The sequence below is a fragment of the Pan paniscus genome, chromosome X (genome assembly GCF_029289425.2).
Source record: "Pan paniscus chromosome X, NHGRI_mPanPan1-v2.0_pri, whole genome shotgun sequence".
NCBI lineage: Eukaryota > Metazoa > Chordata > Mammalia > Primates > Hominidae > Pan > Pan paniscus.
The window spans coordinates 133,192,143-133,211,300 of NC_073272.2; the positions used below are offsets into that span (position 1 = coordinate 133,192,143).

Sequence of the window (19,158 nt, forward strand, 5' to 3'; positions counted from 1 at the left end):
TACATCTATACACTGGAATACTATTCAGTAATAAAAAGAAATGAGAGATTAAGACACAAACAGACATGAAGGAACTCTAAATGTCTATTGCTAAGTGAAAGAAGCTAGTCTGAAAGGCTACATACGATATGATTCCAACCATATGACATTCTGGAAAAGGCAAAACTATAGAGACACTAAAAAGATCAATGGTTGTCAGGGATTTGAGAGGGGAGAGAACATGGGAAAGTAAGTGAAGCATGGGATTTTAGGGTGGTGAAACTATACTGTATAATATTGTAATGAAAGATACAAGACATTATGCATTTGTAAAAAATTATAGAACCGTGCAATACAAAGAATGAACCTTAATGTAAACATATGGGCTTTGGTTAATAATAATGTATCAATATTGGTTCATTAATCATAACAAATGTACCAAACTAATGCTAATAATGTTAATAATAGAATAAGTCCTGTGCAGGGAAGAGGGAGTACACAGAAACTCTGTACTAACTGCTCTATTTTTCTTTAAATCCAAAACTGTTCTAAACAAATAAGGTCTATTAATCTTTTAAATTTTTTTTTTTAAAAACTAGACCTTGGAAATTAGCCCTTGATGGAATTAGTGACTAGAACCACTGAAGAGTGTTAAATCACTCCCTCTTTTTCCCCCTCAATCTACTTTGACATTTCTTTCATGAGTTAGGGAGTTTTCACATACAATAGATGCCATATGGCATCAATGTAATTTTAATTGAAAAAAACCACTGGAAAAGGTTAATGGACCCAAACAGCCAAATAGGTAACACATTTCAATGTTATTTTTAAATACTAAATGATTTTTTAGAAATCAGCCACATAGAAACTGCAAGCTAAGAAAAGCCTCACATTTTAAAAACTAAATAATAGAGAAGACACTAAAAGTGTTGCTCCAATTTCTGTCAGATTTTTCTGGCATTTTATGTTTCACATTAATTTAACTAGAATGGACAAAGCTTAGAAATAAGTTGCTATTAAATATAAGCAATTTATTTGTGCAGATCCATGACCAGCCTGTAAATATATACAGTCTTGCTTTTTAAATTTCACACACTAGGCTTCTAAATACAATGTACATCAATGAGGAACAGAAGAATGAGTGAAAGAAAGAAGAAATATATGCTTTTCACAGGCTATTACATATATCATTTGATAGATAGATGGAGAGATAGATAGATACAGATATTTCCCTAAAGGCTATTATAGATCAGAGAGAACAATTAAAATAATTCAGTCAAAGGGTCCTCAGAAATGAGAAGTGAATAGCTCTAACTACTAGAAAATGTATGAGTCTGCAACAATTGACCAACTCATTAGCCCAACTAGCTCTTCTCGTTTACCCACCATTAGCTTTCCTGAACAACTAGTTTATTTTAACCTTCTGGACACCATAATTTGGGTAACTCATCATTTTTCCCTCTTCACATTTATTACTAGAACGCTTAGGGCCAAATTTATGGTCTGCTTCTATCAAGCATAATAAACTTCATTATGTACTTTGTGTCATAATCTTACACCTGGCTCCATCTTACATTCCCCTTTGCCTGATAGTTCCTATGTATTTCAGTTGCATTGCATCTTACATTTATTATGCACATATTTGTAGAGCACTTTAAATTCCTCTGGGGACAAAGTAGGATAAAAACAAATAGGTAGGTAAATAAATAAGGAGAAGGAGGGAGAGGAGCTATGCCTACCACTTAAAGAAAAAATACCATTTCAACAATGTTTTCTCACAAGTATGAGTAGCAACTATAGAAATGTTTATGTTTATAAATGGCAAACACCTTGTCAGGGACTCATTAGCAGTTCAACACTGTCTTCCCTAGCAGTGGTCAAAGCTCTTGGTTGACATTCTGGACACTGGCCTTGGGAAAGAATTTATGAGTAAGTCCTCAAAAGCCATTGCAGCAAAAACAAAAATTGACAAGTGGGACCTAATTAAACTAAAGAGCTTCTGCAAAGCAAAAGAAACTGTCAGCAGAGTGAACAGACAACCTACAGAGTAGGAGAAAATATTCGCAAACTATGCATCAACAAAGGTCTAATATCCAGAATCTATTAGGACCTTAAACATTTGAACAAGCAAAAGACAACCCCGTTAAAACATGGGCAAAATACATGAACACACACTTCTCAAAAGAAGACATAAAAGTAGCCAACAAACATACGAAAAAAAATGCTCCACATCACTAATCATCAGATAAATGCAAATCAAAACTTCGATGAGATACCATCTCACACCAGTCAGAATGACTATTATTAAAAAGTCAAAAAACAACAGCCTTTCCGTCCTGCCCACAGAGGGGTCCATACAGCGTTTTTCGGGATTCCTGTCCTAACTCAGAGGAAAACTTTCACAACGTCCGGAGCCCTTGATGTCCTGCAAATGAAATAGAAGGGTGTCCTTAAGTTCCTTGCAGCAGGAACCCACTTAGGTGGCACCAGCCTTGACTTCCAAATGAAACAGTACATCTATAAAAGGAAAAGTGATGGCATCTACATCCTAAATCTGAAGAGGACCTGGGAGAATCTTCTGCTGGCAGCTCGTACCATTGTTGCCATTGAAAACCCTGCTGATGTCAGTGTCATATCCTCCAGGAATACTGGCCAGAGGGCCGTGCTAAAGTTTGCTGCTGCCATGGGAGCCACTCCAATTGCTGGCCGCTTCACTCCTGGAATCTTCACTAACCAGATCCAGGCAGCCTTTCAGGAGCCGCAGCTTCTTGTGGTTACTGACCCCAGGGCTGACCACCAGCCTCTCACAGAGGCATCTTATGTTAATCTTCCCACCATTGCTCTGTGTCACACAGATTCTCCTCTGTGCTATGTGAACATTACCATCCCATGCAACAACAAGAGAGCTCACTCAATGGGTTTGATGTGGTGGATGCTGGCTCGGGAAGTTCTGCACACGCATGGTACCATTTCCTGCAAACGCCTGTGGGAGGTCATGCCTGATCTCTACTTCTACAGAGATCCTGAAGAGACTGAAAAAGAATAGCAGACTGCTGCTGAAAAGGCTGTGATGAAGGAGGAATTTCAAAGTGAATGGACTGCTCCAGCTCCTGAGTTCACTGCTACTCAGCCTGAGGTGACAGACTGGTCTGAAGGCGTGCAGGTGCCCTCTGTGCCTATTCAGCAGTTCCCTACTGAAGACTGGAGTGCTCAGCCTGCCACGGAAGACTGGTCTGCCGCTTCCACTGCTCAGGCCACTGAATGGGTAGGAGCAACCACTGGTTAGTCTTAAGCTGTTCTTATATCAGCTCTTAAGCAACATGGAAATAAGGCTGACAAAAAATAAACATCAGTTTCCAAAAAAAAAAAAAAGTCAAAAAACAACAGATGTTGGTGAGGATGCAGAGAAAAGGGAATGCCTATGCACTGTTGGTGGGAATGTAAATTAGTTCAGACACTGTGGAAAGCAGTTTGGAGATTTCTCAAAGAACTAAGAGTTGAACTACCATTCAACCTAGTAATCTCATTACTGGGAATATACCCAAAGGAAAATAAATCATTCTACCAAAAAGACACATACACTCACATGTTCATCACAGTGCTATTCACAATAGCAAAGACATGGAACCAACCTAGGTGCCCATCAATGGTGGACTGGATAAAGAAAATGTGGTAGATATATACCATGGAATACTACACAGCCATAGAAAAGAATGAAATCATTTCCTTTGCAGCAACATGGATGCAACTGAAGGTCATTATCCTAAGCAAACTAATGCAGGAACAGAAAACCAAATACCACATGTTCTCAATTATAAGTGGGAGCTAAACATGGGGTACTCATGGAAATAAAGATGGTAAGAATAGAAACTGGGAACTACAGGGGTGGGGGTTTAAAAATTAACTACTGGATACTATGCTTCATACGTAGGTGATGAGATCAATCATACCCCAAACCTCAGCATTACACAATATATCTATATAACAAGCCTGCACATGTATCTCCTGAATCTAAAATAAAAGCTGAAATTAGAAAAAATGCCCTTGGTTGAATCCATGTATATGACCCTTCCAAAATCTTCCATCTTTTTACCTTTTTCCACATCTTAAAAATGTGAGTCAAATGTAACAATGTTAAAATTAGGGAGTTGCTAATAAGGCTACCTTCATCATCGCTCAGAATGTGTCTGGTTTCACACTGGGTTCAGGAAAAAGACACCCTTGAAAAAGCAGGAAAGTAGCTAAACAGAACAGCGTACGAGAATCCCACATGAAAACTTGTTTCTTAAATAGATAAAACTTTAAGAACAGTTTGTCTTGTAAAAGCCACTGGGGTTTAGAAACCCGTTTTACTGTGGACACACCAAGAATAACTCTGAATCTTGTAACAGAATCTTGGGGATCAGTATTTTTTGTGCTGTCATCTCGATGAGTTATTTCTGTTATAAGTCATGATCCTTAGCCTTTTTTCATTCTTCTCTGTCTCCCAGGATTTCATTTGGATCAGCTAATTCTTGGTTGATTGGAAAATAGTCTTACTTATTCAACATTCTCACGGCTAAGAAATGACACCTACGAAGAAGTATCAGGATCACACTCTTAGATTTTTTAGTTCATTCTTTACAAAAGAAAGCCTGATGGTACCCAAAGAAGTACAGTTCTACTACAGTTCTTCCAATAATCCACATACTGAGTAGTTAAAAGGCTCCCAGGACTCACAAATCATTCTATTTAACTAAAAACTTTTCTTTTTTAAAAAAGGTCATTCTCCAAAGAGTTTATGAGGAGAGGACATGGATTACTCCAAACAGCCATGTGAAGACTGGATTATATCTTAGCTAGACCAAAAAAAATCACTAACATATATTCTACATCTGGCTATTGTTTTCTCAACTTGTGAATTTTTAAATAGCGTATCACCATAATTCCACAAATCAAGGCTAAGGAGTTTCTTCTCTCAAGCACTTACTGTTACTAACCATAGCTTAGGAAAATAAAAATAGGCTTTTGAGTAAGTATTGAATGAAAGATTCTGCACCTTAACAAAGGAATAGCTGCATTTAAAGGTTTAAATGCAACCACTCTGGTAGTGCCTTTATCTAATAAAAAACCTGTATTTCTTTTCAATATCCTGTAGTCATTGAAAAGAAAGAGCCAAACATCTAGGGGACGTTTTGTGTTATTATTAGGACAATTAATGTGTGCATTTTACATAGCCTTGCTCTTATATGCTCTTCTTTCCCTCTTAAACCACTCAGACACTAAATTAATATCCTAAGAAAGGTCAATTGCCAGTAGTGTATGCAACCATTGTTATTGAGAGCACTGTGTCTGTAACTGTTATTAAAGATTTCCATAGCACTTTTTATTTCTGCAAGTGCTTTACAGCCAAATCTTCAGTGATTACAAAAGCAACAGACTCCTCTTCCCCGTTGTTATTGGAAGGTGCATTCCAGCCCTCCTTTCCATCATTAATGAGAAGTATCATATCTGAATTGGCTTAACATTTATACACATACCCCCTCCCAAAGCCTTAGTCATTCATATACTTAAAAAGTACTAACTGAGCACTCATTGTAACAATTTTCTTTTGACTCTTTACAGATAGAGAGCCATAAGACTCACTGCCTACTCTCTTGTTAATGATAAGGTAGATCTGAGATAAGCAATCCCAAGCCCCAAAGGCTTGGGCTATTGCTTCCCTTGGTGACTCATACCACAGTCTCTAAAGATGTGTCCAATACAAATTTCAACTTGTTTGGGACCTAAATTATCACAGGCCCCTGACATTAGGTAAAGTCAGCAACATTAACCACTTGCTGAAAAACTACTTAAAGACCATTTTTGAGGCATCTTTGCTGTCTCATTAGATTGATTGCACTTGTGTAAATACATTTTTTCCATTTAATATTTACTGAGTGTACACTCTGCTAGACTGTGAATAAAATATGCAAACAACTTATCCCTGGGTCCTAAAGGCTTGCAATAGCCAGCTATAGCCAGCTGTGATAAATACAAGATGGCCTATCTCATTTGAAAACCATAAAATACCATATAGTTATAAAAGTATTAATCTATTTTGTTCTGGGACTCTTTTATAGCTTAAGTATACATAGTATACATGGCAACAGATCACCATATCTGCAAAATGCCTCATGTAATTTCAGATTTTAAAAATCTGTGATCTAACTTAATTTTCTCTTTCTCTATCATTGAATGTGAGCATGTGTGTATGTGTACTCGTGCATGCATGTGTTTGAACAGTCGCTAAGGGAAACATTATTATCCCAATTTCACAGACGAGGTAACCGAAACTAAGACTGGCTCCAAATCATATAGCTATGTAGTAGATGGTGGCAGCAACGAAACACAGAACTCCTATTTGTCCAATATTTTTTCCATTATGTCCATCTTCTTCAAGGGCAAATATTGCAGAGCACTTCAAGATTAGCTTTAGGTATAATAAGAACTAGCATCCTTGGAGCATTTACCATCTGCCAGGCAGTGTTTCAAGCGTTTTATGTGAATTAATTTATGTAATTATCAGAACCACCCTATGAGGTGAGTATGGTATTGTTTTCATTTTACAGATAAGAAAACTGAGGCACAGAGAAGTAACTTAGAAAACTTATACAGACAGTAAGTAGAACAGCCAAGATTTGAATATAAGCAGTTTGAATCCAGAGCTTACCTACTAAATTACTATGTCACAATGCTTCCAGATATAGGTAGTTTGTCTATTTTTCTTTTTTCTTTTCCTTTTGGTTTGACTCTAAGTAAACTTAATACCTCAGCTGTTTGGCTACACTGGGTCTACTAAATATTTCAGGAAAATAACTCTACAACTTGGGTAAGATGTGATGAACAATGCAAAAATCTGAATGATTCCAACTACTTACCAACAACAATTCCCCAGAAATGCATTAACCGTGTTGCCTTAGAGTCATGATGAAATGGAAATTATAAGAAAATAAGTGAAAAAGGTCAATATTGTGCATTTCCTAGGGATTACTGATACAGGTATGAAATCTCAGAGCTCTCAACTCTAACCATAAAACTCTGCTATTTAATTGGAAAGCTAGCCTTTGCAAAAAGGCCAGGCTCTCCCTTGAGTCGCAGTTCGTTCAAAGGGCTACTGGCAGAAACAAGGCTCAAGGGCCAAGATCTTGACAGTTTCTTAGGACTCAGTTTCCTGCAGGGTATTCCAACACATGAAACACAGGGAGGATGAAGGCCAGGGGACTCTTGAAGGCTGGCATAATTAACTCAGGGGAAGAGAGCTGCTCAGGTGTACTCAATGGGCTCCGGAAGCAGGCGAAGACTTAACAGGAAGGTAACCACCACCACCACAGGGACTCCAGCCAAATTCAATGGCAGGTGGGCAGGGGTGGCACACAAGCAAAGTTCAACCATGCAGCTTTCCCCTGAGCCTGCCCAAAAGAAGGAATGTTTCACCTTCAGCCAACTGCTCTTATATTCTATAAACATTATAAAATGATTTTTGCATCCACATTAGAACTGAGTTGTATGTACGTGTGTGTTAGGGAGTCTGTGTGAGAGAATAGGGTGGCGGGGTGGGGGGGTAAATCTCCAGGATTAAGGTTATAACCTGACAAAATAAGTCAGCTGGTAGGAAAATAGCCGTGTTGCTCTAATGAAGTTCCTGGTCTAGCTGGGCACGTTAGTCTCTGTTTCCTCCAGTTGTCTTAAAAGGCCATCGAGGCACTAAAGCAACCATGTAATTTATCATTATTATTTGATTGCTGAGGAGTTTGATAAATTCTGGATGCATCTCCAAAAGTCTCTAATGCCTACATGCAGAGGGGGAAGAGTTTCACAATTTACTGAGCATCGAGCGCCTAAAGTAAAGAATTCACTCTCCAGGAAGAACTCGAGAGTAAGTAAAGATTGACTCCATGGACCTTTTCATGAAGCAAAACTTTTCTCCTTTTTCCAGCAGGTCTTTGCAACCTCTTTTTGACATTGCCTTTGCTTAAAAAGAAAATTATTGTCATGTATCCAAAACTAGAGTATATACATACCTGAACACTACCTATGACGTCTCTCCTCCTTCATACCCCACTGTACCCCCTTCTCCCCTCCTTAATTTTTGGATAAAGAGCCAGTTCTACTGACATCTAAAATGGAGGGAGGCAGTAGAAAAAGAGATACCCACACTCCCATGTTCATTGCAGCATTATTCATAATAGCCAAGACACAGATAACAACCCAAGTGTCCCTTGACAGATGAATGGACAAAGAAAATGTTACAGCCGGGCGCAGTGGCTCACACCTGTAATCCCAACACTTTCGGAGGCCAAGGTGGGTGGATCACCTGAGGTCAGGAGTTCGAGACCAGCCTGACCAACATGGTGAAACCCCGTCTCTACTAAAAATACAAAAAAACTAGCCAGGTGTGGTGGCGTGCACCTGTAATCCCAGCTACCCAGGAGGTTGAGGCAGGAGAATCACTGGAACCCGGGAGGCAGAGGCTGCAGTGAGCCGAGATTGAGCCACTGCACTCCAGCCTGGGTGACAGAGCAAGACACTGTCTCAAAAAAAAAAAAAAAAAAGAAAGAAGAAAGAAAGAAAAGAAAATGTTACACGCACATATGCACACACACATGCACATGCACACTCACATGTACACACAATGGAATATTACTCAGCCTTTTAAAAGAAGAACATCCTGCTGATTGCAAAAACATGGATAAACCTGGAGAACATTATGCTAAATGAAATAAGCTAGACACAGAAGGACAAATACTACATGATACTACTTATCTGAAGAATCTTAAATAGTCAAACTCATCAAAGCAGAGAGAGGAATGGTGGTTTTCAGAGCCTGGGTGAGGGCAAAACAGAGAGGTATCATCATTCAATTGGTACAAAGTTTCAGTTACACAAGATGAAGTCCTAGAGATTTACCATACAGAATAGTGTCTATAGTCAACGATACTGTATATATTTAAAATTTCGCCAAGAGCATAGATCTTATGTCAAGTGTTCTTATCACAAAGAAAATAATAAATTAAGAGGATGGGAGGAAACTCTTGGAGAAGATGGATATGTTTATGGCACTGATTATGATGAAGGCTTCAAGGGTATATACTTATCTCCAAATTCATCAAATTGCACACATTAAATATGTACAGCTTTTTGTATGTCAACTACACCTCAATAAACTGGAAAAAATACTATAATACCAGTGTGATCTAGAAGGCAGGTCATCTAATCTATGTAGGCCTAAATAAAATATTACTTGGTACCTATTTGCACCAAACCAGCTAAATTCTGAGGCTTAGCTACCACCTTAGTTCTGGTCTACAGCAGTTGTTAGGGACTTCAGCAACTATCTGAAGAGCCTAAAAGCCTAGTGCAAAGTCGAAGAAATGAATTAGAGAAACATCTTTTTTATTCAAAGCTTAACTGGATTTGTTTTTAAAAGGGACATTATTTATTAAGATTCAAATATATAAAGGACATACAAATAACAGTTCTGTATACGAAATGCCAGATACCCTGCATGTAAGAGCATACATGCAGGGTGCCTGGCTTAAGAAATCTTTCTGCATAAAGCAGTGACTCAGCCACAAGAGCTGCCTGTATTGTACTATAAAACAATCACAGTTGGGTGCAGTGCCGCAGGCCAGTAATCCCAGCACTTTGGGAGGCCAAGGCAGGAGGATCACTTGAGCCCAGGAGTTTGAGACCAGTCTCTGGACAACATAGTGAGACTCTGTCTCTACAAAACATCAAAAAATTAGCCAGGGTTGGTGGCGCATGCCTGGGGTCCCAGCTACACAGGAGGCTGAGGCAGGGGAACTGCTTGAGCCCAGGAGGTCGAGGCTGCAGTGAGCCATGTTCCCACCATTGCACTCAGCCTAGGTGACAGAGGAAGACCCTGTCAAAAAAAAAAAAATCGCATGTGAGGTTCATGATTAAGGACCAGATGACCTAATGAAATTGGACCTTCTGAACATTCTTGAACACTTGATTATTTTAACAGAATGTGGAAACCAGTTTAATAAGAAGTTATAAAAATGGAGGGCCAGCAATGAAAGTAATCCTAGAATTAACCTGGAAGAAGAGAGGGTATGGTCAGAAAGACAAGCAACCACTCCCACAAGTATAAATGCTTGATTCAGCTTCTCTATTTTGTGTTGTCCGAGCACCTCTGGCAAGGTTCATATGCAATATTAGAATCTCCTAGAAAGTCCCAAGTCCTGAGCTAGAAACAGAAAGCAAGCCACCCACTGCTACCTCAGTGACTTGCAGGATCAGAGATGGGGCCATTTGTCCATTTGCTACCATTTGTCCCCAAGCTCCTAACAAACTACAGGTCTTTATTTGCACAAGACCAAAACCTATTATTTCAGAACTCTCTTTAGCAAACCTCTGGCAGCCCTTGTCACTACCTCCCAATTGCTATTCCAGATAAAAAGGGAAGAGCAAGCACAGAATCCACCTCGTAGCAGGATTGTTCTTCTATTTTCTTCTAGGAGTTTCACCCTCAATATCTCACAATAAGTTTCTTTCCTCGTAACTCCCCCATCTCTCACCCCCATTTAAATCTGGGAGGGGATGGGGGGAAGGAGTGAATCAGAGGAAGATAACTCCATTCGGACAGATGGACAAGGGACAGTATACACTATGAAGGCTCAATCCATCTGTGGAAAAGGAAATCCAGCTGTTGGCCAGGCCTGCCCCATTTATGTCTGCTCTCGGTACACTGACATTTTCTGGGTTCAAAGGAAACAGCACCTGAATTACTTAAAGGCCCGGGCACTATTTTAAAATAATGCTTGGAGTAATCTGATGTCTAAAGTGGCTTTCTGCCAAAAGGATCTTTTGTCACAGTGCTACATTCAAGACCGCTTATTTTAAATGGGCATTTGAAAAATGGTCCATTGCTGTAATTTGGCAATGTGCCTGGAAAAGGCTGAATTTGAGATTGGGCATTTTAAACAAAATCTCTAAAATACAAGTTACAGTCACTTTCCCTAATGAGGTCGTCTGATCCTGTTGCTTAGCGCTTTCCTTAAACATGCCTGAGGGCCCCTCTGTGTGGGCCTGGAGACATCCCCAATTCCAGTGCAAAGGAAGACATGGCACAATTGCACTGTGTCTCCTCAGCTGACCTCGCTAGCCTGACCCAAACGCTAAATTCCATCTCATGGGGTCTAGAATAGTGAAGTTGACATCACTGAAAATTCTATTTGTTTAAGGAAAGAAAGATGAGGCCAAACCCCTCAAAATGGTATTGTTTAGGTTTGAAACACACCACAAATAGATGAATTAAAATTCAAGTTTGTCACTTTCCCAAATCTGCATGTGGAAGTCACTACAGTCTATGCCTCTGGCCCGGAATGACCAAAACCAAACTAGAGAAGTAAATTGTTTTCTATTATATTCTCCTTAGGCTATAAATTCTCTGGGCAGAGAGGGAAGAAGGAAATATTAGTGCTGTGTGGTCTTGGCATGCCATCATGTCAATGTGTCATTGGAATACTAATGTAAATGATGTTCAAATCGCCCCTGTAATAGACCCATAATTAGCTTGCTCCATTCCTATGCTGTGTTTAAGCTCTTCAGAATTGCTCAGATCTGAGGTTTTACTATAGAACAAGACACCAGTATTCAGAGACGCTGACAAATTCCAATATCCCTCTTTTCCCTGTGTCCCTTTCCTTCTCCTGTATTTAGTTTTCAGTCTCCTTTCCACATGCCTCTCAAAGAACGCCAGGTAGAAGTCAGTCGATGTAGCCATGAAAAGAAAAAAACTAAACTAAAGAAAAGTTTGCCTGCCATCGCTCAATGCTTGTTAGAGTAAAACTACAAAGGTATACAGTACATTTTTTTTTAAGCTAAGGGGTTATATGGGTCAGCTTACACACTGGCTTGCAAATCTGTTTTCTCAAAATGAGTTGGACCAGACAAGAATGTTAATTTATTTGAGCAGACCTATGTCGCTATTGATCATAAACAAAGGTGCTGGTGTGGTGCATCATGCCAGCACACACCAACACGGAGAAAGGTCTGCTCCCGACAAACAACCAGGTGAATACATTCACCATGATAGGTCTCAACCTCCCTGGAATCATGTCTCTTTCATCAGCACATTTGGGTTGATGGTATCATCATACCCCACCCCCTAAAAATGTTATATGCTCCTTTTTCATTAAATTAAAACAAAAGTTTATTTTGTCCTAAGAATGCCATGGCATTACTGGAGACAGTGCTGATATTGACAATCTGGGTTGAGTATCATGGTTAACGTGATGTCAGAAGACCAGTTTTATAATGATGACTAAATAACAGTAACAAGAACAATGATGACAATAGTAACAAGAACTAATATCAGCATAGCACATTCGTTTGGACCAGGCACTATTTCAAGTGCCCCTCACATTTTATTAATTAATTACATTATTATTTAATTATTATGATTATTTCCACTTCATAGGTGAGAAAACTGAGGCTCAGGGAGCAGAAACAACTTCCTCAAAGCCACACAACAAGTAAGTGGTGCAGAGCTGGAATTCAAAATGAGCTCTGAAGCATTCCTCTCTAATGCCTGATATGGGAGACTAGACCTTGTCCTTGGAGAAGGAAAGAGGAAGGCAGTTTCAAGTGGCATATTCACTGTTACTGAAATTTCACATAACAAAAAGGGTGTAGAAAATTTTTATTTTTATTATTATTATTATTTTGAGATGGAGTTTCGCTCTTCTTGCCCAGGCTGGAGTGCGATGGTGCAATCTCGGCTCACTGCAACCTCCACCTCCTGAGTTCGAGATTCTCCTGCCTCAGCCTCCCACTGGGATTACAGGCGCCTGCCACCACGCCCAGCTAATTATTGCATTTTTAGTAGAGATGGGGTTTCACCATGAAAATTTTCATTTTTATTAAAAGAGTGCATGAGTTAGTCATGAAGGCCGAGCCCAGGCGGCCTGCATACCAAATGTGAAGAACAGTACCAATTGACAAAGAAGCACAAAACTAGACAAAGAAAAGGACTCAATAAATAAGTAATTGAACTAACTGAAAATTGAGAGGGAAATGCAAATAAAATGGGAGCACTATGTAGAAGGCAGTCCCCTTTTAAGGAAAAAGAAGAAAGAAAAGCATTTTAGGATGAACAAAATGTCTTGGAAAAGGAGCAGAACCATGTTTTAATTTGACCTAGTTCATGAAGAGTCAGCTCTTGAACACTAGTGACAGTTATTTCTCCAGGAAAAATATCAGAATGAAGGAAAAGGCCAATAAAGTGAACATAAAAGAGCAGAGTGAAGGACTTCAGCCATGGAATATTTTCCATGTGGCAGAATAATAATGAGGTGGACCCTTCATCTTTGGGTTCTGTTTTGGGTTTCTGATACATTCTTTCAGTCCTTCATCTCTGCTTTGATGAGTAATTCAGAAAAATTTTTATGCTTTTATATGAGTATAGTCTTGTCTCAAATAAACCACCTGTCATCCTGGATAGGTCATTTTTCCTCTCTGGCCTTCAGGGAGATAGGACTACCTGAGTGTTAAGTTCCCTTCAAGCATTGTAATTCCATAATTCTGTGCTATTTCTCCATAGTTACTAGTTGGCTGATATCACACATCAACTCCAGTAACAATATAATGTAGTATCTTACTAAGGCACTGTATAAACTCATATAGGACATGTACAAAGCACAGGACTCAAGCAAACGTACACAGAAAATATGAAATGAGTTTCTGGTTTTATCCCGTACAATTTTGTGTAGAAACAGAGGGAGTTAATTGGCGGGAGAATGCTGGCAGACTGGCTGCTAGGAAACCTCATTAGGTCTGGATTCTGGCCCTCAGAGGTAGATTCACTTCAACCAAGCTCACAGAGGGCCATGTTTAAAATTTTTAAATGCCCAGGATTTGGAGGCTCAAAACTCAATTTGATAATGTTCCAGATTGATTGAACCCACACTATCAAACCCTCCAAAGACTGCTGGAATAAAGCTGAACACTAGTGTACCCGTTTACAATGACATATATAATATATGTAACCCATTTATAATGATACATATAATTCATGAGGTGACAGATCCTCATATAATCTCCCTACTGATAAATAACATAGGAAGACAAAATATAATCCAAAGCTCGCTTAGTGACCATGGAAGCAATGTCAACCCAAGGTATAAGCTTTGAATATCTAATTATGGCATCATGTTAAAATATATCTCTATAAATAGGGTATTATAAATAAAATATTATAATAATAGCTAACATTTATTGAGAGATTACTGTGTGTCAGGCACCATACTGAATACATAAATTATCTCCTTTTATTCTCACAATGGCCCTATATGGTAAGTACCATTATTAAAATTCCCATGTTATAGACAGAAACTGAGGCTCAGAAAGGTATAACCACTTGCCCAGGGTCATGAAGCTGGGGAGTGGTGGGCATGAGATATGAACTCTAATCAGTCTGGATCTGGGATCTCACTTATAACCACTTTGCTGTGTTGCCTCTCTGCCTAGCCCAGAGCCCAAGAAGGCAGTTTCTTTCTTGGTAGAAGGGCACTGATCAGTGTTACTATCTTTCTCTGTGACTTTCTCCTTTTCATCTGCTTTCATGACTGACAGCCCATGGCCCCCACTCCCTGATTGACACATTCTTTCTTCTACTGTGTTAACACTGTCAGTCAGGCTACTGTCTGGCCTTTTTTCATAGCAGCCGTTTGTCTGTCTCTGTCTCAGTCTTGTTTTTTCTCTTTTTTTTTTTGAAATTAAAAAAATAAAGTTCAAAGAAGTAAAGTAATAATCACCCATATTCCCACCAACTGTTATCAACATGAGTTAACTTTTGGCAATTTGCTGCCAGCGTGTTTTTTTTTTTTTTTACTACATTTATACTTCACAAAATTAGACAACGAATATGCGACTCCACTGTTCTTTTGTAATTCAGTCTCTTCAAAGTGAATTTGCATAGTTCTGTTCTCATCCATAGCTTGTTGATTTTCTAGCTTAACTTTTAGGTAGCGATTTCATTTTCCTTATTTTCAGGGTCTTGGGGAGGCCCCTGTAAGTTGCTTCCATGTCTCAGCGATACATTCAAAGATATGTTGAGATTGATATGAACAGACAGGCAGATAGCCTGGCCATCTTATTAACATTAGGGCCCAAGATCATGCACTCTGTCTAGGCTGTCTAACTGCTCTAATTGTCAGAAAAATCTATTTCAGCATAAGATTGTAAAAATTGGTATCGTGCCGGGGTCAGTAATTACATGGTCTTTCCCCAACACAGCAAAAGGATGTGTATATTGACAAGGAAATTACAGGATTGGACATAAACAATTCACTACACGAGGGGCTTTGGCAGAATTGAGAGCATCACTTTGAAAAAGAGATACCTTGGGAACAAAAATGTAACCCATGAAGAAGACACCTCTGGCCATCTCTGAGAATCATAAGCATAATTCATGATATCTAATAATTACAACATTAAGTCTATATTTATTTCAAAATAAAAAATTAAAAGGGGCATGGGTTTAAAGAAAGGTGCATACCCAAAACTATTTTAAAAAGTTATCAGTGGAAAAGGTAAGACTGCAAAGTTAATGGAAAATAAAAAGCCTCCCAGAAAGGAAAAACTGTGGTGTGCATAGGAAATATCAACACGTGAGCACAGTGAACAATGGTCAAACACACCCTTTCTATCAAATCAAAGAAGCCTTTTCCAGTCTGTGACATATTAAACTTCTAGGGTTGTAATTATGGAGTTATTTTTATAGTTTATCTATTCTAAATATATCTTTCTAATAATATATATAGCAGAAAACTGAGGAGATATTGTTAACCAAATTCATTGCTATTTCTGATCAAAACATATTCTCAAAGAATCTCGTTACACAGATTATAGGGTATCAATCAAATGACTGGCGCCCCCTCCTGGCCTTCCCAAGAATGACAAAACAATCCCCATGTCTCAGCCCTTCGCAGACCCCTTTTCCAGCACTACTTGGTCTGTCTCGTCTACGCATAGATCCACAGTGAGGCCTGCTGCTAGTATTCGAGACTGCTAAACTGTGATGCCCATATTTTTATTCACTTTCAACTGGAGTGGCAAAATGTACCTACCTATACAGGTCATGACTGTATGTGGAAAATCAAGTGAAGAGCCTCTCCATTAAATGCAGCCACTGATGCCAAGATCCTTCACTATTGTTTATTATTCATTGTTATCAATTTTCTGAGTCATTTGAGCTGGACATCTCAGGCTCCTTGAGATCCACCTCCATCTTCCTGTCTTTGTTCACACTGGCTATTATTCCTTTCCAGTCACAGCCATTTCCCATAGCCCTGACAGTGATAATCCAGAGGTCAGAAGAATACTAGGTCAGGTGCATCCCCAATACCTTATGACCTAAGAGACACTTCTGTTCCAATCACAGTCCACGAACTTTGCTCTCATTCTCTTACAGCAATGAGTATACTCAAAAATTAGTACAGCAAGGAAGTAGTCACGTCCTTTCTTTTTTTTTTTTTTTTTTTTTGAGATGGAGTCTTACACTGTCGCCCGCGCTGGAGTGCAGTGGCGCGATCTCAGCTCACTGCAACCTCCACCTCCCGGGTTCAAGTGATTCTCCTGCCTCAGCCTCCCAAGTAGCTGGGATTACAGGTGCCCACCACCACGCCTAGCTAATTTTTTGTATTTTTAGTAGAGATGGGGTTTCACTATGTTGGCCAGGCTGGTCTCAAAATCCTGACCTCATGATCTGCCCGCTTCGACCTCCCAAAGACGTCGTTTCTTTCTTAATGCATGGACCACAGGTATTCCAAGAACAGAGATCTTATTCTTATTCTCCTGGTTTCAACCCCTCTTTCTCCACTCCTCTCTTGGTCTCCACCCCCTCTTTATTCTCTTTTTACTTTAATTCTAAGTCTCAAGCAATTCCTGTATGGTAGGCTTCTGTTCCTATTTATGCCTGCTTATCTTCCCTGGACCTCTGGAGCCCAAATTCTTGATGTGAAATTATGACTTCATGGTGTCCACCTCCTTTTCTCAAGTTAGAAGTCTGACCTCTGACTCCAGCACACTTGCTGGACCCACAACCTTGCCAACATCTTCTAGTAGTGCCTGATACCCCAAATTCTGGTTTCAGAATACAAAAGCCCAGCATGAAACTATTAATATACATTTCCTCTTATCTCAGTTCTGTTTATTTTCATCTATTGTTTAGATTAGGAATCTTTGATACTAGAATTACATATGTTGAAATCTGAAAGGCCTTAGAAGTAATCTAAGTCAATGACTTCTAACTATTGTTGGTCTGCAAACCTGTTATGTCAGAATCTCCTGGGGTGCTTGTTAAATATACAGATTCTTAGGCCCTACCATAGAACTGTCAATTCAGAGTTTCTAGGCATTGGTCACAAGAATCTTTATTTTAACAAGCTCCCCAGGCAAATCTGATGCAGAGCCAAGTCTGGGCACTCTGATGATCAAAGCTCGTCAATTCACAGATGAGGAAACTGACGAGGCAGGAACTAAAACCCAAGCCTCATGAGCCCCGGTCTTTTGTTCTTTCCATCATCCAACTTTCTCTCCTCCTGGAAGAAATATGTTAGAACTGCCTTGAATAAGAACAAGTTATAAAGTCAATTAGCAATAAAACCTTGTTTTGTAAAGAACACAATGACCTATCTGTTGAACTTGCTCAAACCCCTGCTTTAAAAAGGGTTGTACACTACTAAGGACAGTCATCTTGTGGTGACACACATTAGCTACTGAAGATTTATTATTCCCCCCCCCAAAATTACATGGGTCAAAAGCAGGAGAGACTTGAACATTTCAGCAATGCATTGGAGCTTGAGAGAATTATATTGGGATGGTTACTCGAGCTATCTGAACTGCTTGTTACCCTTTCTTTATGAAGACTGTAGAAGGCAAACCAAAAAGTCAAAAGCAGAATGGAAAAGAAGCAATAAAAGAGAAAGAACCTGGCCCCTCAGACAGCCCCCTTCTTTGGTTGTTTATAGTTGAGTTGTTACTTACATGTAACCATCAGAATAGATTCTTACAAAGAATTTTTTCCATTATAGATAAATATTTTGGAAACAAAATTAGTAATGGACCCACTGAGCAACTGATACAAATTGAAACAGCAATGTGATTATTAGACATTATAAACAACTGAGAATTTGAGATAGTTTTCAAGTACTGTTATGTCTGGCCAAGATGAACATAAAGTCTATTATAGCATTATCATGATCTCCCTCTTGGCAAAAATGTAAAAGGTCACTTCAGATTTAGTTAAACATGATAGCCAAAGACATGCAAGAGACACTCAACTGGGAATATCAGGTTGTCTTCTTGACCTGGGACTGCCTGGATGACTCTGAGAGCTTGGTTTGAATATAATAACAGGGCCCGTGGCTGATTCTTCCCTTCAAATACCAAGACATTTGGTGTTATGTTGCTACCCCAACCAGAGTTGAAGGACATGAAACACTTTAGATTATCGCACAACACTTGAAAAATTTACATATTTTCTGCCTTTAGTGTTTTTTTACCCTCTAAAAATATGGTCTGCAATTTTGAGAAAGTATTATCAAAGGAAATCACAAGGACTTTATTAACATCATCTCATTAATCTTCAAAAGGTAGCTGTAAAGCAATAGAAAATTTTACTGATGAGGAAACAATTACTAAGGAGGCTAAGTGACTTGCTTGAAGTTATTAAGTTAATTCTTGGCTCAGTTAACATTTGACACCATTGACACTTTCCTTCCTAAATTGCTTTCCCTTGACCCCCATGACACTAAACTATTCTCACTCTTTTCCTCTTCTTATGAATTTAAGCTTCTTTACAGAAGAATGAATCTAACATTAAATCCAATCATTTGCATCACTGCAAATTGTCTTTAACAAGGTATGTATATGTGGGTAGCTATGCTTATGTACTTTTTATGTTCTTTTTCCTGTACAGAGACAGTTATAATACAGTAGTTAAGAACATGAACTCTGGAACCAGAACACAACCTTTCCAATCCTGGTTCCTCCACATGCTAGTTGTGTGACCTTGGGCCAGTCACTTAACCTTCCTGTACTTTGGGTTCTCTACCTGTAAAATCGGGATAATAATTGTACCTGCCCTAAGAGGGCTGTTGTCAGGGTTACATGGTAAAATATATACAAAAT

General features: G+C 39.1%; 2 protein-coding genes across 2 annotated transcripts in view; one reads left to right on the forward strand and one right to left on the reverse strand.

Annotated features, from left to right (window-relative positions):
• Positions 1-19,158, reverse strand: part of GPC3 (glypican 3) — a 455,110-nt gene that overhangs the window by 229,525 nt on the left and 206,427 nt on the right. The gene's annotated exons all lie outside the window — the stretch shown is intronic.
• On the forward strand, positions 2,427-3,201 carry LOC106634327 (small ribosomal subunit protein uS2-like). The gene has a single exon (XM_024927220.4). It carries the CDS (start codon positions 2,483-2,485, stop codon positions 3,023-3,025), a length of 543 nt encoding a protein of 180 aa, XP_024782988.1. The 5' UTR covers positions 2,427-2,482; the 3' UTR covers positions 3,026-3,201.